A 26,140-nucleotide genomic window follows, 5' to 3' on the forward strand; every position below is an offset into this window, starting at 1 on the left:
CCTGTTGCTCTTAGTAATAAAATAATATATATATAAACATATATATAAATCAGTTTTTCCTCCGTGGATGCATGGTCTCCACTACACTGGACACATTTCATAATTCAATATATTAAAAAAAAAGTTACTGATGATGATTTTTCACTTGTTTAAGAGTAAAAATAAACAATAAATAATAATTAATGCATGAAAGGGTTCAATAAACACTCACCTGTATAGAGCAGCACGAACATCATCAATAATAGTTATTGTTTTCTTTTTGAATATGAATATTAGAGCTGCAACAATTATTCCACTAATTGATTAATTAATTGGCAACACTTGTTTAAGTCATTTTTTAAGTCATGTGTTATCTTCAGCTTTCAGACATTTAAAAAAGTGACACACAAATAGGAAAATGAGTAGATTAATCAATAATGAAAATGATCGATCAGCTGGAGACAGAAACTTATCAGCATTAATGATTTTATTCTGCTGTAATGCAACAAAACCTTTTATTTATGGAGCAGACGAAGCTGCAGCTGCTTCCAGCTGACGTTCATGTTGGTTTTGTGCTGAAGCAGCCGGACTGTATGATCCTAAAAATAATATCATACCAGCGGCGGGAAGAACATTTACACAAGTACTGAAGATGAGCAGAGAGTCTGTGTCTGTTGAGGCAGCAGAATTATTTGTAAAAATCCTGTTTTTGTTTTATTGCGCTTTTAATTTTAGAAAATTACAATAAGTGTTTATGAATAAACAACCTTATGAAGGAGGTCCTCACACCGGGTCTCCAACTGGAGTCTCCAGATCATCATTACAGACCTCTGCTTATTAATACACACAGACAGCACAGCCTGTAACATGTAGAAGAACTTCAAAGGTGATTCTTGCTTTGCACTTTTCATTTATTGCCTATTTTTTACAACCTAACTTTGTGGAAAGGAGAAGAGTCCCTTTGGATTTGTATAAAACAAATATTCATATAAAACCCAGTATTTGTATTTGTATTCAGGTAACACCTCTAACAAGTACTGCAGATACTCCGGTACAGGTTTGAGGTACTGCTGATGTTCGTAACGTTATCGTTCCGCCTGCACGCGTCACTCATGATGTTTATCAGGAAGTCGTGTGTCTATAGGCTTACCAATAAAAGGGGGCGTGTCCACGGCGCAGAGAAGTGTGCATATTCACACTAAATGAAATGAAACATATTTTTAATAAACGCTGGCAGGATTACGAGGCACACAGAGTAATAATGAAGATTTTTATTTGATAATATGTAAGGACTCTGCTGATGTTAGTTGGCGTCTCCACACGTTCAGCCTGCCAGAGTTTAAAGTGCATCATCAATAATCTTTTAACGGCTCCGAGTTTCTTACTGTTACTTGTTGCAGCGTTTGTGTGTCGAGGCTTCAGCTGGAGTATTTTTAGTTTCTGTCAGACTTCAGAGCCGTTCTTCATACAGTAAATACAGGCAGAGAGCATGCTGGGAGTCGCTCGTCTGCTCGCTGCTCTCCACACCAGACTGTCATCATCCTGCTCATTAATCCAGAGAAGCAATAATCCTGATCAATAGCTTCGACCGCCCGGTTTATCAGCGTTTAAAGATACTCTGGACGTGTTTGAGGAGTCCGTCTCTCTTCTTCTGATGCTTTAACGGGAGCCGATGAGTCTGGGGGGAGTTTGTGGGGGAGGACAGGAGGGAGATGTGTTTGAGGATATTAATATCTCAGGAAATGAGGCCGCTCTCTTCCCCCGGCCGGCTCTGCTACTGCGGCGGCGGCGGGGCGTTTACTGTCACACAGGATCTGATAGGTGGAGCACAAACTGTGAAGGGGGTTTGATCAGAGTGATCAGTATCAGAGGAGTCACGTGACCAACCGACACTCTGCCGGTTAATGACGAGCTGAACGTGTCGGGTGATGAGATGAGATGTTACACTTGGTTTTAAAATGTGTTTCAGTGATCTGTAGACAGTTCATACCTGTCATACCTATCAGGCGTCTCCAGGGTGTCAGCTGACCACTTACATCACTTCCTCTAGAACATCAAAGGCATGACCTCACTAAGAAAACACAAATGTTCCAATCACTGATCCACATGTACGGACTCTTCCAACTGTCACCATAACAACCAGCACGTCCTGCGCTGATGACGTATTTTTCTGTTACGTCCTTGTCAGAGACGCATCAGACATGTGGTCAGACGCGTCCCGGACCACCTCGACAAGCGGTCCGACAACGACGGCAACTCGTACGAACACAAACAAGACGATAAAAACCAGTTAACAAACAAAAACAACAACAAACAATATAAAACGTAGTCGTGTTTCCATCTGATGTCAAGTGAATTTAAGAAAACTTTTGAAATGTCGCAAAAAACAAAATGCATCTTAGGCTCATTTCCATCAACTGGTTTGAAGCCAATAAACCAGTTAAAGTTACACATGGCTGTAATAAACAGAGTAGAAGAAGAAAAGGTTGCAAACTGGAAACCAGACCGGTGGCCTCAGGATGTGTTTCAGTTGAATAAATTGTAATTGTTGTTTCATGTCAGCGAGTGTCGGCCATGTTTGATTCTGTCTGGAGACGAGTCAGCTGATCAGTCAGCAGGTGTTTCCATAAAAACACGTTGATGGAAACAAGTTCTGACTCCGGGTCTTTAACGGTCTGATGGATGTTTCCACTGTGTGACTGATGATCCTCTCGTTTTTCTCTCTCAGGGGTTTTTCAGCAAACGTCTCAAAGGCTCCATCAAGAGGACGAAGAGTCAGACCAAACTGGACAGAAACACCAGCTTCAGACTGCCGTCGCTGCGGCCCGCCGACGCCGACAGGTAACGTCTCACCAATGACCATGACGACGTTCTGCTGTCTGTCCGTCAACGTCTGGTCCGTTTGTTTACTAGACAGACAATAACAGAAATAAACAATAAGACAAGTAACGGTTCCTCATGTGACCAGTGTGGAGCGTCAGTCACATGACCACAGGAGGTGTTATTAGGAGGTGATGTCATCTGTTTCTGACTTATTGCGACGGATCGTTATCGGCTAAAATAAAGTGACATCAGCGTGTCGGGCGGCGGCTCGTTAGCCGTCACTAATTAACTCTGTGAGTGATTTGATGACTAAATGAAACTTGTCTGTTTGTTCGTCTTTATTCAATCAAAGATGTTTCTGTGAGGGAGGAAGCTCCAATCAGCTGATCAATCATTTCATCTGATAAATAAATACAATAGAAATAAGTGTAGTAGCTACAGCTGCTGTTTCAATGTGTCTGATACATATTTAATCAACATTTATGGAAATATAAACCAGATTATAAACCAGATTATAAACCTCAGATTAAAACAGAGGAAACGTGTAGTTTTGTAACCAGCAGCTGTTTTATTGGCAGCGATATCAAACATCTTCCATCAATAATCATCCTGATGGATCAGATATGTGTGTTTACTGCGGACTGATGGAAGTGAAGCACATGATGCAGTGATAGAAGCTGTTGTTGTTTGGTTGTCATGGTGACGCTGAGCAGCAGCAGCAGCGATGGCGGCGGCGGCGGCGTGATATTTAGCTTAATTTCCTGTTCTGGTTCTGTTTCCTGCTGTAATGAAGCTCATCGTCCGTCCGTCTGTCTCACATCAGTCGACGTTTCTACTCTACACTGAAGGCTGGAGCTTTCTCTCACAGCTCCTCGTTTTCACCTCCTCTTCCTCCTCTTCCTCCTTTCCATTAGCCCACCCAGTCTTCCCAGCACTGACTGGGAGGTGGTTTTACTGGCAGGCCGTCTCTCCTCTCTGCAGGATTAAGTCCCTAAAAAGTGACAAAACCAAAAGTCCCAGAAACCAAACACACACATTTAAAGCTTTGAGTGCAGCGCTGCATTAGTGATCAATGGGATTGATATATATTATTATTATTATATTGATATATATATAATATATATATTATATTCATTAGTTTATGTTGCAGGAGAATAAGAGTCATTAATGGAACATGTGACTCTTCATCATACATCTCTGTGACCTTTAGAGCTGCAACAAGTCATCTTTTAGCAACAGTGTCATATTTCATAGTTTTATAGACCAACAGATGAATTGATCATGAGAATAATGAGGAGTTGCAGCTGTACTGATGTTTATTGAAGCCTGTCGTTCAGACGTCTTCTTCGTTTGAGCCTCGTCAATATTTGAAACAATATTTTAAAGCTGATCAGCTGATCTGAAAGCTGCAGCTGATTCAGCAGGTTGTAATAAAGTGTTGATGAGGAAACAGCTTCTCTACACGGGGATTTAAACTGGACATGATGCTTCTAGTGGGTTTCTGTTATTTATTTCCTGTTCTGATGTCGGATGTTAAACACGGTCTGGAAACGCTGCCTGCGAGTCAGAACTCAGGGCTTCATGAAGGGTCTATAACCCTCAACGATTGGTCCGTTTATTTGATGTCACTGGTTCCAGTATCTCGGATGTGGATATTTGCTGGTTCTCTCTGTGAAAGTCAACTGAATATTTTTGGGGTTTTGACTGTTTGTCTGAATGTGTGATGGACATTTTTAACCATTTCTGATATTTAATGAATTCATTATGACAATAATCAGTTGATGATATTATACTGAGATGAAACAAAAAGCCAAAGAACCTGTTAGTTTATTGACAGGAAATTAATGATTTTGATAATCAATGATTATTTTTTAAAGCAAGACAGAGGCTGAGCTGAGCGGCTGCACCAGTAGAAGATCAATAAGGAGGTTTTAACTGTAAATCATGTAAATATGTTCCAGCAGAGCCTCAGAATATAAATATAAAGCTGTAAATGTGCAGAATATGTGTCTTTAATGTAGCTCCAGTAGTCTGGACGGAGACGCAGTAACGCTGCATCTCTCTGAGGATCCGGTTATTATATGAATTGAATTAAAACTTTATTGAAATGATCAGTGGACCAAAGCTGACGGGTTCATGCTGAGAGGAGAAGATTAAAAGTAATAAAAACGTTAAAGCTGCGTTTGCTTCAGAGATGCTCGATGCAGCGTCTGTGTGTGTGAGCGTGTTCAGCTTTACTGTCAACAGAATATCAGCCAGCTGGACGAGAGGATAATGCTTCTTACACACACACACACACACACACACACACACACACACACACACACACACACACACTCTGTCTCAGTCAGTCTGAGCTTCACCTCCTGATGGACGGTTCATCTTCTCTCCTCCGGAGAGCTCGAATAGCTAAACTCTCCAAAACTTTGAGATTCAGGTAGGACTGTGTGTGTGTGTGTGTGTGTGTGTGTGTGTGTGTGTGTGTGTGTGTGTGTGTGTGTGTGTGTGTGTGTGTGTGTCTGGTTGCTCTGCTGTGGTGGAAACGCTGCAGTTTGATTGGATCCCGTCGTAGGACTGACTGACTGAGTTTCTCTGGGTTTTGACACATTTCGGGTTCGTCCGTTAGCCCGGGTCGGTCCGATTGAGCCACGCCGACCCGTGATGAGACGCCAGCAGAGAGAAAGCTGTGTTTTTAGCAGCTTCTCTGCTGTCATGAAAACCCGACACTTCCTGTTTCTGCTGCTTCAAATTAAAACCCTTTAAATGACAAACTAACAGGCGACTTTTAGTGAAGAATTTATTCACTATTCCTCAATAAAAACAAGTCGACTAAACAACAACAACATGGAGATATTTGGAGCCAGTCGCCCAGCGGATCAGTTATCAGTAATTCTAGGAGGAAGAGTACGAGCAGAGATATTGGATGAAGAAGAGCTGCAGACAAACAGGATGTCTAATGGAAACACGCCAGCTGTTTCAGAAGCTTTTCCACCCTGACAGGAAACTGTGGAGTCATCACAGTGAGGAAGGAGGAGACAACGCCGAGACGTTTCAGAGCAACAGTAACAGCCTCCGCAGCAGCAGCAGCAGATGTCTGAACGCGGCTGACAGGGATTTACATTCAGTCAGCAGAGCAGCGGACAGGAACAACACTGATAGTTAGTGATGGACGGAGTTCTTCCACAGAAAAACTATCAATATATGCTGCAGAATAAATATGAATTATTCAGTTTATAAAATGTCAAAAAGTCTAAAAGCTTCAGACTCAGTTTATGTTGTAAAACAGAAGAGACGCTGCAGAAAAGAGACCAGAACTGTTCATCTGTCATCAAAACTGCTGCAGAATAATGAACTGTACCAGTACAGTAACGTTAAGGGCAGAGCCGTCCACATACTTTTGGCTACTTGAGGACCTGAACATCTGACTGACCGTCAGGATCCCTCACTATAACTCTGATCTTAAAGGACCAGTTCCCAGTGTTCCCAGTGTGTTAAACCATTATAAGAAGAGAAAATCTCTCTTCAGTGATGAAACAGATGAACTTCTGTCCACTCGAATTAAAACAACTTTTCTTACTTTCATCTCATTATATCAAGAAACTTCAGCAGTATCTCATGAAAAAGAGAAATGTTTGTTGTTATGACAACATGTACGTCCTTGTTATATCAGTATCTCATTATAATAATAAGAAGTATTTATGATGATATTTCAGTGAACGTACAACTTATAAAAACAAGAAACTTTTCTTATTACAACTTTTGCTACATGCTAGCAGCTCTATCATCAGCATGCTAACATGCTCACAATGGCAATGCTAATATGCTAATGCTAAACAGGTATGTTTACTATCTTAGTTTAGTGTGTTAACATTTGCTAATAAGTTCACAATGTGTGTTAAAACAGCAGTCAGGTGTCTGTAATCATTCCTCCTCTTCATACTGGATGTTAAAAGATCCTTCAAATGTGTTTTCAATGTATTTAAAGTCTGTGTGAAGCTTCTATTCAGCTTCATCAGTCTGAGTTAGTCATATCAAGTGGATATCTGACACATTTACAGTCTTTTTAGCATCAAATTCCCTCTTGGTGTTTCCTCGGACAGTGTTTCCCTGTTGAGCTGCAGGTGGAAGTATAGTAACAAAAAGAATGTTGAAAGATATCTACTTGATTTGACTCATTTGGACGCTGAAGCTTCATATTAGCTTCAGATAAACTTTTAAATACATTTTTATCCTCCATCACTTCCATTGTAAGGTCATTATGAAGGGATCTTCTAATGGTCAGTATGAACAGGAGGAATGATTACAGCAAGAAAAACAGCTTTAATGTTCATCTGGACTCCTGACTGTTGGTTTAAGATTGTGTGTGTGTGTGTGTGTGTGTGTGTGTGTGTGTGTGTGTGTGTGTGTGTGTGTGTGTGTGTGTGTGTGTGTGTGTGTGTGTGTGGTCAGAGTAAGTGCTTCCTCCTCCTCTTCCTCTGACAGCAGAGTGGATCAGGTTTCCGTCTTAATGCAGCTCTTCCTGCCTCACTGTGTGTGTGTGTTTATTAAAGATTCATGTATTAAGACATATAAAAATACTCAGCGTAGAACAATAATGTGATTTTTACACAAAAAAAACTATAATAACCACTTTAAAATCCATAAATATTGTTGTATTATGATGAAGTTTTGCTGCTGGACACCAGATGTCTCAGTGTTTCTTCTCTGCAGGCTTCAAGTTTCATATCATACTAGTTGTGATGTCACAAATCCTGCTCGTAGGTGTTAAAATCAGATTTTTAATGAGCTCAGAGAAACTTTCCTCCTTCAGCAGATGAATGAAAACAAAGACATGTTTCTGAGAAAATGATTCTTTATTTCATTTCTTCTATTATTATGATGTGAATGAAACTAGAGGACAGTGAAGCCAACTGAGAGACTGTCTGACCAGATATCTGTCATGTGGAGACGCTATGACATTATCTGGATCGGTTGTATATTTCAGGCCTCCGTGATTTCACTGAGTGTTTTCTTTATGTTTTATTATTGTGACTAAATATGTTTGATTCTGCAGCAGCTTTTTCTCAAAGACTGAGATACAATCTGCAATGTTTAATGTGTGTGTGAGTAAAATAATGCAAATGTTTTTAAACTGCTACCAGTGAAGAGTCATATGTAATGTGCTTCAGCTGAACATGAGAACCATCAGGACTCAAACTTCTATAAAAAAGAAAATAAATAAATAATAAAATAAATCTATTAATATCTAATCAAATACAGTTTAATTATGTCAATTATATCATCTTTGCTGTCTGAACAACATCAGCTTGTTTTCTTCTGACTGAATCAAACTAAAGGCAGTTTGATGTATTTCAGCTGTACGAGTCTCTAAACATCCACCGCTGAGTCGCCGGTTTACTGCAAGAAAACCAGAAAGGCTCCGAGGTTTCGGTTCCTAGTTGATTCTGCTCCTCGCTGAATGAGCCGCGACAGGAAACGCCACGATTTATCCAAATCACGAGCTCATTACATGCCGAAAAGTTGCTTTAACACCGTTTAGGTTGAGATAATTGTCTTAAAACAAGTGTGTGAGTGAAACATCTCGTCACCAGTCTGAGTGAAGAACTTTATGACCCAGATTGTTTTAAATATAAATGTCTGTGATGTGAAACCAGCTCGATGTTCTCACAGCATCAGTGTTGATCTACTGCTCACTAATCCGGCTTTACGTAACTCATCCGACAGAGCAGGAGGATTAAACACACACACACACACACACACACACACACACACACACACACACACACACACACACATCTCTTGATCTCTCATCATGTTTCCAACATGCAGATGATGATGATGATAATAAAGAGAAGAAGACTCGCTGTGTTTGATCTCCTCTCATTAACCCGACAGCTCTGCCTCTCCTGAGAGCGGTCTGTAGTTTAAACACCTGCCTTGCTCGTCTCTGCGTCACACCCCGCTGCCTAGCGCCCGCTCTCCCGGAGAGAGGTTGTTACTATGGAAACGCTCCCACAGGCCAGATGCGATCGGCCGTCCCGAGACCTTGTTTACAGTCTGCCGGACTACGGGGAAGCTTCATAGAGGCGACGCTCTGCTCGGCGGCGTTGGTGGTGGACAGAGCTCCCGCTGTCTGCTGGAGGGTCGTGGTGGGAGCAGAGGGGGGTCGAGGAGGAGGAGGAGGAGGAGGAGGAGGAGGAGGATGCTCTGGGGAACTCCCCTCGCCTGGCTCTGTGGTTGTTTGTCGTAGGTATTGCTGCTCTTCTTCTTCACTGTTCGGCGGTGAATCTCTCGGCGTCGTCGTGGAATCTGAACACCGGTGTTGTTGCGTCCGGCGGCGGCGCCACCTGGCTGCTTTGTTTCCTGTTCACGTAGCTGAAGAACTGAACCTGCTTTTCTTTCATTTAGACTTTTTTTTATGTTGTCCTTTTGTCTTCCAGGTCGCGCGGGCTTCCCAAGCTGAAGGAGTCGACCTCCCATGAGTCTTTGCTGAGCCCCGGCAGCGCGGTGGAGGCTCTGGACCTGAGCATGGAGGAGGACGTCTTCATCAAGCCTCTGCACAGCAGCATCCTCGGACAGGAGTTCTGCTTCGAGGTGACAAAATAGATCCAGATCCAGCTGTGTTTGTCCATCTGTCATCCTCGTCGCCTTCTTCTCGTGAAGCGTGTTAGATGTCAGGTGTCATGGCGTCCTCTCTCTCTCTCTCTCTCACCTGTCAGGTGACGTACGCAGGCGGCAGCAAGTGTTTCAGCTGCGCTTCGGCCTCGGAGAGAGACAAGTGGATGGAGAACCTGAGGAGGACGATTCAGCCCAACAAGGTGAGACACGCAGGAAACGGCACAGAGACGGTTTGAAGGTTGGTTTGTTTTGTTCATCTTGAGACCGGCGTCTTGAGCTCCGCAGGCGGGAGGTTCATTCACACGCCTCTCAGAGCAGGAAGTCCACTCTGCCTCCAGTTTGTCAACAAGAGAAAACTGAATACTTGAAGCAAATATTTCAGATAAACATGTAAATCAGAATAATGAGTTTGGTGTCATTACAGCAGGTCTGAGATTAGATTGTGTCTGTACAGCTGATTATACGATATAAGAGCCACTTTCATGTAACAGTTAATCCACAGTGAATGTACAGGTCAGGTATATTCTGAAGAGGATTATAGATGTAAATACTTGCTGCTGTTCTGCTCTTGAACGTATCTGTTTGTTGTGTGTAACAGTATATCGGGCTGTGAGGTAGTTTTAATAATAATGCCCTAAAACAAAAGATGAAGATGAATCAGTAAATAAGTTTCTGACTGTGTGCAGCGTGTTAACGTGTTTAATGGAGGTAACAGGTCATAACGTGTGTCACAGTTTGGAAACAGAGCATCAAGCCTCCTGTGGACTTGTTGGTACATTTAGTTTTGAAAGAAAAGTAGATTTAATTCAGTAAAACACAAATCAAAACTCAGATACTTTACAGATGAAGTGGCCGAGAAGCTGCTAGATTCTGTCTGAGAAGCTTCTTCACTTCATCAAAGCTCTGCAGTGCAGATAGTAAATCACATCACACAGACACTCATCAGTGCAGACGTTATAACTCACTATTAGTCTGTTTATGTGGGATTACTGAGTTTTATTAGCGGCTTCTCATGTTTTATTCTTCAATATATACACAGCTCCAACAAACTATTAGTTTTATTCTAATTATTTCTGATGTCTTTGTACTATTAATAGAAAATTAAAGGAAGAAAAACCTTTAGTCTGCAGGTTTGTGGAGCTTTATCAGCAGTACAACATCTGTGTCTGTAGACCTCTGATCCACATCAGGAAAAACTCCTGAAAAACCTTTAACGGGACTGAAAGCTGAGCAGCAGAATAGACAAAGACATCATACAAACAGGACAACAAGGTTATAGATGGATTGATAACAGTTATGAAGACTCTAATGTTTATAGGAACTTTCATTATTATAATAAAAGCTTTAAACAGTTTCATCATAATGTGTTGTAAACATCAGAGGTTCAGATATAAAGTCAATACTTGCAGGAATCAGCAGCTTTAACCTTTACTGGAGCATTTACATGTGAAAGGAAAAGTAAAGGAGGTGGTGTATTAATGTATGTAAACCAGAGCAGGTTGGCTTTAAATGTTCCTCATACCAACTCTAAACTGGGACAGACTGGTTTCCACTAACACCTCGCTACTGACAACACAGCTTAAAGTTAGAGACACTTGTTCCTCTGAGGGACGGGCCCGACAGGCCGACGGCATCTGGATCAGGATCTGATGTTAATAAATGTTCTGTCTTCTTCTACACATCTGATAGATCAGCTGTTACACACAGTCCAGGTTCAGACTGGTTGGAGTGAAGCAGCGTTTCCTCATCATGTCGAGGAAACTCTCCAGCAACGTTTAGCTTCTGAAATATGTTTTTTAGACAGACAAGTGAAAAACAAGTTAGTTTCTGGTTTTTGTTTAATTTCTATTCTAACTGTTGATCTGAAGAGTGAAACCAGTTAGAGGAAAACGGGAAAAACAGGAAAAAACGGGAGGTGGATTACGTTTTTAATTCACATGAAAAACTAAATAATTTGTTTATCTTGTTTATCAAACCAGTTGAACAGTTTTGGACGGAGGATCTTGTGTCTAGTCTGTCAGAAAATAGAGGACGTCAGCTGAGTAGGCGTCCTTCAATGTGGTCCAGATCACCTCCGAATGTGGTCTGAGTGATCGGATCTCAATCCGTCCTCAATGTGTCTTTGGTGCGTTCACACCTGTATTTAGAGCTGCTGTCCACTAGTGATCGGATCACCTGAGACAGATGTTAATACCAGCTGTAAACTGGACCTTAATGTTTGTGGTTGTTTTGAGCAGCGAGTCTGAGATCAAGTTTCTATTCAGGAATAATTTTATATCTTCCTCCCTCAGTGTCCAGCAGTAAAGTATCAGATCTGCTTAACTGCTGTATAAGTACAGCTACACCTACCTGAACCTTTACTGCACATATTTTCTTTATTTTTACAATCCACAAGTCACACGTGTACATGACAAGTATGTTTATAATTTACTGACTTCTGCTCCTAGTTTTTTCTTTTTGCTTGTTTCCTGCACTGATGTAACATTCAGAGTCTAATCTAATCTAATCTTAGTTCATGAAGTGGTTATTAAATAATTAACAACTGCATTAAATAAAAAATAAAGCTGATTTCATGTCCGTCTCTGCCTCACTGGGTGAAACTGGTTATATGTAATAATAATAATATTTAAAATGATGGTGTTTGTGTTTCCAGGACAACTGTCGGCGGGCGGAGAACCTGCTGCGACTGTGGATCATCGAAGCCAAAGATCTGCCGCCTAAGAAGAAATATTTCTGCGAGCTGTGTCTGGACGACGTCCTGTACGCTCGGACCACCAGCAAGACTCGCCACGACAGCCTGTTCTGGGGCGAGTACTTCGACTTCTCCAGCCTGCCCGCCATGCACAGCATCACCGTGCACATCTACCGCGACGTGGACAAGAAGAAGAAGAAGGACAAGAACAACTACGTGGGTCTGGTCAACATCCCCGTGGCGGGCGTGACGGGCCGGCAGTTTGTGGAGAAGTGGTACCCGGTCAGCACGCCCACCACCAGCAAGGCCAAGGGAGGCGGCCCGTCGATCCGCATCAAGTCCCGCTTCCAGACCATCTCCATCCTGCCCATGGAGCAGTACAAGGAGTTCGCCGAGTTCGTCACCAACAACTACACCATGCTGTGCTCGGTGCTGGAACCCGTCATCAGCGTCAAGAACAAGGAGGAGATGGCCTGCGCCCTCGTCCACATCCTGCAGAGCACCGGGAGGGCAAAGGTCAGAGGTCGATTCAGGGGTTTGGGAAATGTTAATGTTATTGGCAGAGAACTAGAAACTATTACTGGTGAATGGCTGCTTGTATAGCGCTTTTATCCAAAGTGCTTTACAGAGTGCTGTTTCTGCAGGCAGGAGGAGTCGGGGATCGAACCCTCGATCTTCTGATTAGCGAACGACCCGCTTTACCTCCTGAGCCACAACCGCCTCCGATTTATTATTAGTACAATAATAATACTGATCTCTCACTTCAATGTGAAGATGGAGAGAGAGGTTTTATCAGCACAATGTGCTTAAATTTACTTCTGTTCAAGATTAAATTCTAAATTTATATAATGCTGGATAGTTTAATGAATAATAATAATGCAGCAAAGGGCAGGTTTATTTAAAGGAGCAGTTTGACAGTCTGTACGAGATAAGTTAGCTTAGATTAGCTTAGCTTAGCTTAGCTTAGCATAAAGAGCTCATCAGTTTAAATCTGCTTCATATTAAATGTACCGGTATGAGAGAGGTATCGATCTTCTCGTCTCACTACAGCAAGAAAGCAAATAAGCATATTTCAAAAAAATGTCGAACTGTTCGTTTAAAAGCCGCTTTGAATAATTTATATATAAAAGATTGTTGTTAGGCAGGATTATACACAATACACACTGACAATGGAGCTACAACCTAAAAATCACAATCCATGGCCAAAAGTATACGGACACCTGGAGCTTCATTCACAAAACATTAAGAGAAACTGGATGAGGAACTTTTAAAAGCATATTTTAATGACGGGTGAGTTATTAATGATCCAATCAGCTCACAAACAAACTGATAACAACAGAGATGAAGGTTTGTGACTCTGGTGAATATCTCAACAGTCTGTCAGAAATATTCAAACCAGAAACGCTCCTCAGACACAACTTTGTTCTTCAGTTCATGAAATAAATAATTAACTGCATTAAATAAATAATAAAGCTGATTTCATGGCCACCGTTGCATCACTGAGTGAAACTGGAGCTTTAACTAGAACTACTTAATCAAAAGATAAAGATTTGTTTGGTCAGTTTGGAAGAAATGTCACATTATGTCATACGAACAAAGAGGCTGAGACATGTCGTCCAGACACTTATCATCACTTTATCTTCTTCTTCTTCCTGTTCAGGACTTCCTGACAGACCTGGTGATGTCAGAGGTCGACCGCTGTGCCGACCACGACGTCCTGATCTTCAGGGAGAACACGCTCGCCACCAAAGCCATCGAAGAGTATCTGAAGCTGGTGGGACAGAAATACCTGCACGACGCACTCGGTGGGACACACACACACACACACACACACACACACACACACACACACACACACACACACACATATATACATCTGTATACACACACATCTATACACACACACACACACACACACACACACACACACACACACACATACACACACATATATACATCTGTATACACACACATCTACACACACACACACACACACACATCTACACACACACACACACACACACACACATCTACACACACACACACACACACACACACATATACATCTGTACACACACACACACACACACACACACACACACACACACACACACACACACCTGCACATACACCTGCACACACACACACACACACACATACATCTGTACACACACACACATACACACATGTGTGTATGTGCTGCATCGTCGTCCTCAAAGTGTTTCTGATCAGTTTTTACTTCCCAAAGATTTCAGAGGTTCAATAAGACGACAGACAGGAAGCTTAAAATAGTTCAGACGCTGCTGAATGTGTCACGTCTGTTTCAGACTCATGAGACCTGCTGTCATTACAAACCAAACTTCCCAAATTATCACGTCAGCTGAGAGGGAGAAGTTAAAAGCTTTCATAACTTTAAAACTATTATTAGCAGGAAAGAAGCTTCAAAAACACAAATAATTTAGCCTTCAGTGACACATTTATAGGTTCCCACCTGAAAATAACTTCTGATAGAACGACTTCCTGTGGTGCTTCATAAAGGTATTTTTATTTTTAGAAACATTATTTTTGCAGATATTCAGCGACTGGTATTTCCAGCTGTCAGTGATTCACGTGGTTTTGCTGAATCAACGGTTCACACAGTCATCAGCTTCAGTTACAGTCAGACTGAGGTTCAGACCCTCACAAGGACTCGTTAAAACTTAACGATGTTTAAACTGTAAAACTCTGGTTTCTGTGCTGACGGTGAGAGCTTCAGGGTTCATGAGACTACAGGAAGTCAGCCAATGATTAATATTCTTACAAACCACAATATGAGCTGGGATTATTTTGTCAAACTATTTAGGATTAGCGACTTAATTGGTTTATTTTGGGACTTTAAACTATAAGTGTTCCCCCCAGTGAGTGTTAGCTAAATAAACACAAATGAGAAGGTTGTCTGCTGTTGATTTAATATATGTTTGTTTTAGAGAGAGAGTAACCGGTGATGCTGTCTGTCTCCAGGTGAGTTCATTAAAGCTCTGTACGAGTCGGATGAGAACTGTGAGGTTGATCCCAGTCGATGCTCCAGCGGCGATCTGGCCGAACACCAGAGTAACCTGAAGATGTGCTGCGAACTGGCTTTCTGCAAGATCATCAACTCCTACTGGTACGATTACACCAGTCTCAGCTCACAACATACCTGTAGTCCCAGTATACACTCACATTCACACCTGTAGTCCCAGTACACACTCACATTCACACCTGTATACACTCACATTCACACCTGTAGTCCCAGTATACACTCACACCTGTAGTCCCAGTATACACTCACATTCACACCTGTAGTCCCAGTATACACTCACATTCACACCTGTAGTCCCAGTACACACTCACATTCACACCTGTAGTCCCAGTACACACTACTCACATTCACACCTGTAGTCCCAGTACACATTCACACCTGTAGTCCCAGTACACATTCACACCTGTAGTCCCAGTATACACTCACACCTGTAGTCCCAGTATACACTCACATTCACACCTGTAGTCCCAGTACACATTCACACCTGTAGTCCCAGTATACACTCACACCTGTAGTCCCAGTACACACTCACATTCACACCTGTAGTCCCAGTACACATTCACACCTGTAGTCCCAGTATACACTCACACCTGTAGTCCCAGTATACACTCACATTCACACCTGTAGTCCCAGTACACATTCACACCTGCAGTCCCAGTATGCACTCATATTCACACCTGTAGTCCCAGTATACACTCACACCTGTAGTCCCAGTATGCGCTCACACCTGCAGTCCCAGTATACACTCACATTCACACCTGTAGTCCCAGTATACACTCACACCTGTAGTCCCAGTATACACTCACACCTGCAGTCCCAGTATACACTCACACCAGTACTCCCAGTATACACTCACATTCACACCTGTAGTCCCAGTATACACCCACAGCTGTAGTCCCAGTATACACTCACACCAGTACTCCCAGTATACACTCACATTCACACCCGTCTGAACTGGTCCTTCCTGTTTCTCTTGTATTGGCCTCTTTTCTAATGACAGTGTAATCAGGATGCCCTGTGGGCTGATGGGAAATGTTGTTCATTAAAGCCGTAAACAGTAATACTGAATAAACATTGATATGAATCTTTATCTAAACACTGACTGAACCACACAGCAAACTGATGATGATGATGATGATGATGATGATGATGATGATGATGATGATGATGATGAAATTGAAGCTGAGAGTTTTGATATTTAAATGATGATTTAAATGTTGACGTATCAGCAGATGTTGAAACAACAACAACTCTGCCACCTGCTGCCAGAACGATGCGACTGCAGGACTCAAACATGTTGCATCTTCCTTCAGTGTTTAGCTGATGCTTCCAGGATGCTAATAAACCTGCTAATAAACCTGCTAACGAACCTGTTTAACCTGTTTATTTGACCTTTATCGCTCTCCTTTAATCTGAGTCGTCTCAGTTAACATGTTGATCGGCTGCAGTAAAGCGTCTCTGTCAGTAATCGGCTCACTGTTGAATAAATTCAAATTATAAAGCTGCAGGTTTTTCTTCATTTACCGCTGAGTGTTTATCATCATGTTAATTATCTCATCAGCAAGCTAACTGTCATCATCATGTTGTCATGTGATCCCAGAAGCAGAAGAAACATTGTTTCCATGTTTTGTTTTCAGGCCTGAACCAGCAACAGGAAAGTCTTGATTATCTTCTGTGATAATTACATTATTCTTTTCTTCCAGATGTATTTAAAAGGCTGTAAAAGTCAATAAGTGTTTCCTCTGAAGCTGCAGGAACCTGATCCTTCCTTCCTGCAGTAACCGCTGACATCCTCCCTCTGTGTGTGTGTGTGTGTGTGTGTGTGTGTGTGTGTGTGTGTGTGTGTGTGTGTGTGTGTGCAGTGTGTTTCCTCGGGAGCTGAAGGAAGTGTTTGCATCGTGGAAGCAGCAGTGCGTCGCTCGCGGCCACCAGCAGGACATCAGCAAGCGTCTGATCAGCGCCTCTCTGTTCCTGCGCTTCCTCTGCCCCGCCATCATGTCGCCGTCGCTCTTCAACCTGATGCAGGAATATCCGGACGACCGGACGTCCCGGACGCTCACCCTCATCGCCAAAGTCATCCAGAACCTCGCCAACTTCACCAAGTACGTAGCTGTGAGGTCAACAGCGGACGAGAAACTGCGTCAATCTTTGCTTTGTTTTATTTTGAGAAGAGATGAAAGTGTTTCGGTTTGTCAGAGTTCAGAAATCAAAGCAAAGTGACTTTTCGTACCAGTTACTAAAAACTGCTTGCTAGAGTCCAACTGATGTTTTTGATTCTGATATTTATAACTAAACATTGGCTGATGTTCATTTTTGGGGGAAACATAAACACAACAAACTTTTTTTTAAAGGATTTTTAATTGTGACAAAAATATTTACTGTGCAAAACATTTTACAGTTGAAAAGTTGACTTGTCAGTTACACTAACAGCAAATATAACAGTAAAGAGCCTGCTGGAGGTCAAATAAACAACATCAAATAGATGAATAAACTCTGCAGATGGCTGGATGAACATAAACCCAGACTACCTTCACACTGATACATTTTCACATAAATATATTCATGTTGAGATGAGAGAAGCTTTCTGCTTAAATCCTTTATTGGTAGAAGATGTGCAACACTGAACGATGTGTCACCTTCTCCTGGTTCCTTGTGACCACATTTTTTTACTCACTATTAACAGTATTTAACCAAATATCTGTCACTTCCTGTATCAAACAGCTCACAGGGACCTAAAGTCCTGCTATTTGTTTTTACATTTTACATATAATTTCCCAAAACACAGTTATTTTCTGACAAATCTGTGAGTGATCTACAATCAAACGATCCATTCTCTCCAACATATCTGTCGTCTAGGTAACGTCTTACTTTTCACTGCGGGTGAAATAAAGAAATAAATCTGATTTTTCCCTCCGTGTCTGTGATTGGATGGATTTATGGTGCATCTTCCACATGTTTATCAAACTTTTTATCAAAGCGTAAAAGGTGAAAAAATCAGAAACATTCAGCTATATTTGCGTCTCCTCTGCAGGTTTGGAAACAAGGAGGAGTACATGGCCTTCATGAACGACTTCCTGGAGCACGAGTGGGCGGGGATGATGCGTTTCCTGTCGGAGATCTCCAACCCGGAGACTCTGTCCAACACGCCGGGCTTCGAGGGTTACATCGACCTCGGCAGAGAGCTGTCGGTCCTCCACGCTCTGCTGTGGGAGGTCGTCTCCCAGCTCGACAAGGTGCGTGTGTGTGTGTGTGTGTGTGTGTGTGTGTGTGTGTGTGTGTGTGTGTGTGTGTGTGTGTGTGTGTGTGTGTGTGAGACTTAACAGCAGTAGAAGAAGAATTCAGATCCTTTACTTAAGTAAAAGTACCAATACAGCAATATTACAAGTAAAAGTCCAGCATGAAAAATCCTACAAAGTAAAAGTACATAAGTATTATGAGCTTGATGTAGTTAAAGTATTGCAGTAAAAGTACATAAGTATTATGAGCTTGATGTAGTTAAAGTATTGCAGTAAAAGTACATAAATATTATGAGCTTGATGTAGTAAAGTATTGCAGTAAAAGTACATAAGTATTATGAGCTTGATGTAGTTAAAGTATTGCAGTAAAAGTACATAAGTATTATGAGCTTGATGTAGTTAAAGTATTGCAGTAAAAGTACATAAGTATTATGAGCTTGATGTAGTAAAGTATTGCAGTAAAAGTACATAAGTATTATGAGCTTGATGTAGTAAAGTATTGCAGTAAAAGTACATAAGTATTATGAGTTTGATGTAGTAAAGTATTGCAGTAAAAGTACATAAGTATTATGAGCTTGATGTAGTAAAGTATTGCAGTAAAAGTACATAAGTATTATGAGCTTGATGTAGTAAAGTATTGCAGTAAAAGTACATAAGTATTATGAGCTTGATGTAGTTAAAGTATTGCAGTAAAAGTACATAAGTATTATGAGCTTGATGTAGTAAAGTATTGCAGTAAAAGTACATAAGTATTATGAGCTTGATGTAGTAAAGTATTGCAGTACTCTTTGATAAACTGAGTCAAGGATGTAGTCGTCATCGTTGGTCTTTCAACATGTTAAATAAAAGTTAATCAGATTTATTTAATGAGATTTAAAACTGAAGGGCTGTTGAGTCTTTGTGTTGATCTACGTTTAAGTTCAAATCATCAGAATTGGTCTAATATGGGATAAAAATCATGGCAGTGATACAGCTGCATATTCAAAGGAGGAGAAAAGACCGAGATGAACCTCGGGGCAAAGTTAATTATCTTGAAAAAATAATATCAACACCACCCACTCGATTGTCTCTGGAGATTAAATGAAACTAAAATCGGGGGGGAAGCTTCGATAAGACCTGCAGAGTTAACAACCAGGTCTCAGTAATCATAGTTAGTGAGTGATTTTACATTAAAAAGAGACATTTTAAGCTTAACATCTTGTGGATGATCAGGCGGTGGACTATGTTTATCTATAAAGGGCCAAATACAGACAGGAGGAGGAAGAGTTCACTGAATATTAACGAGGTTTTACTTCCTGCTGCTGATCCTGATGATTCGACGGTCTGAGTCTGGTAGAAACTGAACCAGGTGGAACCAGGTTTGGTAGGGACGAGGACTCGGGCTGTAGGATGAGGGTTTTTTCACATTTTTCACTGTTTTCTCCTGTTTTATTGACTAAATGATTAATACATTAATCAACAATGTGATCGATGATAAAAAAAAATAAGTGAAGCAGTAAAACCTTCGTTAGTGTGATCAGACACTGGCAGATTAACTACAATCAGAAGGAAAGAGCTGTCCCTTATTACCATAGCAACCAGTAACTCATGTGTTTGGTTATTGATCAGTGAGTGGCAGGTGTGTGTGTGTGTGTGTGATGTCAATATTTGATGATGTAACATGAATGAACATCAGGAGCAGAGGTCACATCAGGTCATTTAACCACATTAACGCTGCCTGGCTGAACTTCACAGCATGGCCTTGAACCCCCGCAGCCCCCCCCCTCCCCCCCCTGCCTGGACGCCCCCCCCCCCCCCCCCGCCTGGACGCCCCCCCCCCCTCCCCCCGGCTGTGGTGTGTCTCACCTGTCTCACCTGTTTGAGCATGCTGTGTCTGATTGGTTCTGTTCAGTAGAAGCATGTTGTTCTCATTGGTTTGATTTTTGTTTCCATTAAGTTTCCCTCATGTTTTTTTCCTCCCCCCCCCCTTCCCCTCCTCTTCCTCTTCCTCTTCCTTCTGTTCACTTCCTGTCTGGCCGACTCTCTCTCTGTTGCCGCCATGTTGGTTTCGCTCCCCCACCACCACCACCACCACCACTGCATCCTGGTGCTCCCATTCAAACCATCCACACACACGAACACACACACACACACACACACACGGCGACTCCAGGGTGAAAATTCCTTCCTGCAGGCCACCGTAGCAAAGCTCGGCCCGCTGCCGAGGATTCTGGGAGACATCACTCGCTGTCTGGCCACTCCCACGCCCGTCCAGCAGCAGCTGCGGCGTTTCCAGGACCACCACAGCTCCGCCCACAACATCAGTGGCAGCCTGTCGTCCGGGTTACAGCGAATCTTTGAGGACCCCGCCGACAGGTAACCAATCAGCTGTCAGATCTGAACATGAACATCTGTAACAAATCAATATAAATGAAGAGAAGAAGAAGAAGCTGCTCACATGATCAGAGCTTGCATGTTTGAGCCCATTTTATTATAATCAATCAGTTTATTGATCAGGTTCTAACGTTCATCAGTGTTTCATGGTGACGACTGTTTAAACTTCATTATTAAGCAACAACCAATAACTTATAATCACATGATCACCGTGACGACAGTTTGTTTCTGACTGATTTTCATTGTGAAGTGAAAATATTTCTTCCTGTGAACGCGTCACTTCCTGCAGCCACAGCAAAGTCCGCAGCCTGCAGTCTCCGGGGAGCGAGCTGATGGAGGATTACGTGCGGGGTCAGCGCCCCCTGCTGGCTCAGCAGCATCCCTCCACCCACACCAGCTTCTCGGACCAGGAGGAGCGAGACAACCTGCTTCCCAACGGACGCAGCATCTCTCTGGTCGACCTGCAGGACGCTCAGAACCTGCACGGCCCTGCGGGGCCGCCGCCGCACCACGAGGCCCCTCCCCGCCTCAGCAGGGTCGGCTCCCAGGCCTCCATCGGACACGCCCCGCCCCCGCACAACTACCCGCACTCCAACCCTCTCACCCCCCAGCCGGCGCCGCACCAGAGCAAAGCCGCGGCCAGAGACGGTCAGCCGCAGAGCGCGCCGCAGGTGAGGCGGCCGCTGCACCCGTCGCTCAGCCAGCAGCGCAGCCTGCAGCCGCTGTCCTTCCAGAACCCCGTCTACCACCTGAGTAACCCCGCCCACAGCCTGTCCACACGCTCCGCCCACTCGCTGCGGCAGGACTCCAGCTCGGAGAACCTGAGCACCGAGAGCTCCCACAACAGCCACAGCAACTCCGACGACTTCGGCAGCCAGGTGGGCGGCAAAGGTCGCGTGGCGTCCAACAGCAGCCTGGACGAGTTCGGCAGCAGACGGAGCACGCAGAGCGAGGAGTGTTCGACGCCGCGCCGCCACGCTCCACCCGACCTCCCGCCCGGCGCCGCGACGGCGGTCGCCATCCCCCGACAGAGCACGACGGCGGGCACCGCCCACATCGTCAAGGTGGAGCAGCAGAGCCGGGGAGGGGGCGGAGCCAGGACGCCGCGCTCGGCCCCGCACAGCGCCTCGCTCCGCAGCAGCAGCAGCGCCAACACCGAGCCGACGCCCACCACCAGCCACGCCAACCGCCAACAGTCTGTGGAGAACGTGGCTCCGCCCACGAGGACTGCCGCCAAGCAGCCGCCGCCGCTGCCGCAGGTACTGCAGCATGACGTCATCACTACAGGAAGTCACGATGTAAAACTGAAATAATGACACTAAACTGAACAGGAAGTTGTCTCAGTGGCTGCAGTGTTACAGGTGTGTTCATGATGTCACTGGTGTGTGTGTGTGTGTGTGTGCAGGTGGCGTCTCCGGTGGAGGCGGTGGCGGTGGCGATGTCTCCGGTGGAGAGGACGGCAGCCTGGGTGCTCAACAACGGCCAATACGACGAGAAGGAGGAGGAGGGAGGAGGAGGAGGAGGAGGAGGAGGAGGAGAGAGGAGCAGAGAGGAAGGACGAAACACTGAGAAGGTAAAACATCACCTGGACAGACTGAAGCTGCGATGATGCAAAGTATCTGAAGGTCTTTAAATTCAGACCATAGAAGGTATAAAAACTGTTAAACTTCCTGTCCGAAGGTCGACTTTCTACTTCTAGAAACTACATGAGAGACTCCAGGAAGCAGTTTCAGTCAAAACATCAGAACCAGCAGAAATACTGAGATCCATTACTGCAGTAAAAGTACAAATACAGCAACGTAAAAATACTCCATTACAAGTAAAAGTCCTGCATGAAAAATCCTCCTACAGTAAAAGTACATAAGTATTATGAGCTTGATGTAGTTAAAGTATTGCAGTAAAAGTATATAAGTATTATGAGCTTGATGTAGTTAAAGTATTGCAGTAAAAGTACATAAGTATTATGAGCTTGATGTAGTTAAAGTATTGCAGTAAAAGTACATAAGTATTATGAGCTTGATGTAGTTAAAGTATTGCAGTAAAAGTACATAAGTATTATGAGCTTGATGTAGTTAAAGTATTGCAGTAAAAGTATATAAGTATTATGAGCTTGATGTAGTTAAAGTATTGCAGTAAAAGTACATAAGTATTATGAGCTTGATGTAGTTAAAGTATTGCAGTAAAAGTACATAAGTATTATGAGCTTGATGTAGTTAAAGTATTGCAGTAAAAGTATATAAGTATTATGAGCTTGATGTAGTTAAAGTATTGCAGTAAAAGTACATAAGTATTATGAGCTTGATGTAGTTAAAGTATTGCAGTAAAAGTACATAAGTATTATGAGCTTGATGTAGTTAAAGTATTGCAGTAAAAGTAGTGGTTTGGTCCCTCTGACTGATATATTATTATATATGACATCATTAGATTATTAATAGTGAAGCATCAGTGTTAGAGCAGCATGTTACTGTTGTAGCTGCTGGAGGTGGAGCTAGTTTACACTACTTTATATACAGTTAGCTAGTTTAGTCCAGTGGTTCCCAACCTAGGGGTCGGGTCCCTCCAAAGGGTCAGCAGATAAATCTGAGGGGTGGTGAGATGATTAATGGGAGAGGAAAGAAGAAAAAACAAAGTTCTGATACACAAATCTGTTTTCAGTTTTTGGACTTTTTCTCTAATCTTTGATTTTTTGCTGAAATATTGGATCATTTGAACATTTATTGACAGTTTTGTTTTTATGAGACACTAGTGATCGTCGTCAGCTGCCTGTAAACAAATCGTGTTCTGGAGTCACATTTAGCTGTTTAGAGGAGGAAGTTTGGAGGGAAGCAGCACGTGAATATTGATAGCTCGCGTGATTAGAAATATGAATAACCTCCTCGTCCTCCTCTGGCTGCAGTACGAGCTGGAGATCTCGCGGCTGAAGGAGCGTCTGCGGGTGTCGGGGAGGCGGCTGGAGGAGTACGAGCGGCGGCTGCTGGCTCAGGAGCAGCAGATGCAGAAGCTGCTGCTGGAGTATAAATCCCGTCTGGAGGACAGCGAGGAGCGACTGAGACGGCAGCAGGAGGAGAAGGACAGCCAGATGAAGAGCATCATCTGCAGGTACGGACTGAACACACCTGGAGCTGCTGTTTTATCTGGATCAATAAATGACGTTGCCTAGGTGATGTAATTTGTGTGTGTGTGTGTGTGTGCAGGCTGATGGCGGTGGAGGAGGAGTTAAAGCGGGACCACGCAGAGATGCAGGCGGTGATCGAAGCCAAACAGAAGATCATTGACGCTCAGGTACAGACAGACACACCTGCTCCTGCACCTGTAACCCCACAGTAACTTAACTCCTGTAACAGCAGCAGTAGAAGACTGTTTCTCTCTGAAACATCAGCGAGGACGACAACAGCCGCCATGTTCTTACCGAGCGGCGGCGCTAACGTTCGCCCCGCAGCTCTCTCAGAAAGTTTTGTGCCACTTAAATCTTTTTTAAAAGCAGCGTTCTGCTTCTCATCGTCTCTTCACTGATTTCAGGTCAGTAACGGATGTCAAATAAACCAATCAGGCAAGTAACTGTGGCCCCGCCCCCTCCCCCTCCCCCTCCCCCCCCTCCACGCTGTTTTTAGAAAAACACCACAAACAGCAACAACACACCAACACACCTGCTCGGCCTCAATAGTGACCAGAAGTCAACCAGCAGAGACGTCTGGTCACATGATGTCACTGCTGTAATCAATATACCCATAATAACAATAATAATAATAATAATAATAATAATAATAATAATAATAATAATAATAATACTGTATGTGAGAGTCATCAGAGACTCTGCAGCTCTATAGTGAGTTTCAGCTGATTGTTTATCTGTCCGGCTGTTCTGCTTCACTCTCAGCGTCTCATAGCGTCGTTTTCAGAGTAAAAGCTGTAAAAAGCTGCTGAACACTACCTGCTAACAGTTAGCTGTAGACTAGCTGCTAACAGTTAGCTGTAGACTAGCTGCTGAACACGACCTGCTAACAGTTAGCTGTAGACTAGCCGCTGAACACGACCTGCTAACAGTTAGCTGTAGACTAGCTGCTGAACACGACCTGCTAACAGTTAGCTGTAGACTACCTGCTAACAGTTAGCTGTAGACTAGCCGCTGAACACTACCTGCTAACAGTTAGCTGTAGACTAGCCGCTGAACACTACCTGCTAACAGTTAGCTGTAGACTAGCCGCTGAACACTACCTGCTAACAGTTAGCTGTAGACTAGCCGCTGAACACTACCTGCTAACAGTTAGCTGTAGACTAGCCGCTGAACACGACCTGCTAACAGTTAGCTGTAGACTAGCTGCTGAACACAGAGTGTCGGACTGTAAACAATGAGTCTTAGCCCGGATATCCAGATATCTGCCAGAACCCCGGAGGCTAAACTGTCATCATAAACTAGCTGATGGGTTCTGAGATTAGCACCAAGCTAACAAAAGCTAACAGAGGCCAGCGGCTCGCCGTCGACCCCGTGTGGGCAGGTTGCTCCGTCAGCACGCCGCTCAGAATGAAACATGAGGATTTAATGGAGATTTAAAACTGGACTAAATTCCATTGAGAGAAAAAAACCTTAATTTTAATGGTGTTTGAGGACTGTTATTATTTTCATTATGCATTATTCTGACAAACAGTTTCAGGAAACTGATGTTAACTGCTTACTTTCACATTAAATTCTCTCATTTTTCCTGCATGTCACGACTCCCCTCATCCTGTTTTCTGACTTTGTTTACGTCGTTACGTTCCCAGCAGACTCGTCTGTACCTGCAGCGAGTTTCCGGTCGCGGTTTCAGGCGTCGATCGGCCGAAGTCGGTCGTGTCGGTTTGTTAAACTCTGAAATTCAGCAGCAGCAGGTGCTGAAGACGTGGTGTGTTGGTGTGTTGCGCTCTGAGCTGGTTTTATTTATGTTTGGCTGCCGCCCTCCCCTCCCCTCCCCTCACCCCCCACAACCCCACCACCCCCCCACCACCACCACCACCACCACCACCAGAGCTTCCAGTTCACTCTTTAGACCAGTAAAAGGAGCAGCGGAGAAGGTCTGAACAGGTTTTAACCGTCAGAGGAGACGAAGCAGGTGAACTTAGAGACTTCAGATAATAGTTTGACTTCCCGCTGAGTATCTGCAGTAGAGCTTCAGTCTCACTTTTTATTTCTTTCTTTGGTTTTTTTTTTTTTTGGGCTGTTTTTATATTTTCGGCTGCTGCCCTCAAACTTCCTACGAAGGTTTTTCACTTTGTTTTCTGTTGTCGGGTTAAAACTGCTTCACAACTACTTCATCTGACTCTCTGTGACACTAAATCCCTGATTTTTATTTGCATTCAGTTAAACATTCATCATGATGCAGT

At 43.4% G+C, this 26,140-nt stretch overlaps 1 protein-coding gene across 4 annotated transcripts in view; it reads left to right on the top strand.

The window, feature by feature from the left end:
* rasal2 (RAS protein activator like 2) overlaps window positions 1–26,140 on the top strand; it is a 93,162-nt gene that overhangs the window by 65,237 nt on the left and 1,785 nt on the right. For 3 of the 4 annotated variants that reach the window (XM_042427746.1, XM_042427744.1, XM_042427747.1), the window contains 13 exons: window positions 2,708–2,820; window positions 9,243–9,396; window positions 9,522–9,620; window positions 12,074–12,628; window positions 13,773–13,917; window positions 15,113–15,257; window positions 17,036–17,275; window positions 18,205–18,406; window positions 20,562–20,764; window positions 21,072–22,041; window positions 22,188–22,355; window positions 23,679–23,881; window positions 23,977–24,064. In XM_042427746.1, the coding sequence (XP_042283680.1) occupies window positions 2,708–2,820; window positions 9,243–9,396; window positions 9,522–9,620; window positions 12,074–12,628; window positions 13,773–13,917; window positions 15,113–15,257; window positions 17,036–17,275; window positions 18,205–18,406; window positions 20,562–20,764; window positions 21,072–22,041; window positions 22,188–22,355; window positions 23,679–23,881; window positions 23,977–24,064 (3,285 nt within the window). The remainder of the gene's footprint in view (window positions 1–2,707; window positions 2,821–9,242; window positions 9,397–9,521; window positions 9,621–12,073; window positions 12,629–13,772; window positions 13,918–15,112; window positions 15,258–17,035; window positions 17,276–18,204; window positions 18,407–20,561; window positions 20,765–21,071; window positions 22,042–22,187; window positions 22,356–23,678; window positions 23,882–23,976; window positions 24,065–26,140) is intronic. The other variant, XM_042427745.1, reaches the window with a different exon arrangement.

This window comes from Thunnus maccoyii, chromosome 12 (assembly GCF_910596095.1).
Source record: "Thunnus maccoyii chromosome 12, fThuMac1.1, whole genome shotgun sequence".
Taxonomy (NCBI): domain Eukaryota; kingdom Metazoa; phylum Chordata; class Actinopteri; order Scombriformes; family Scombridae; genus Thunnus; species Thunnus maccoyii.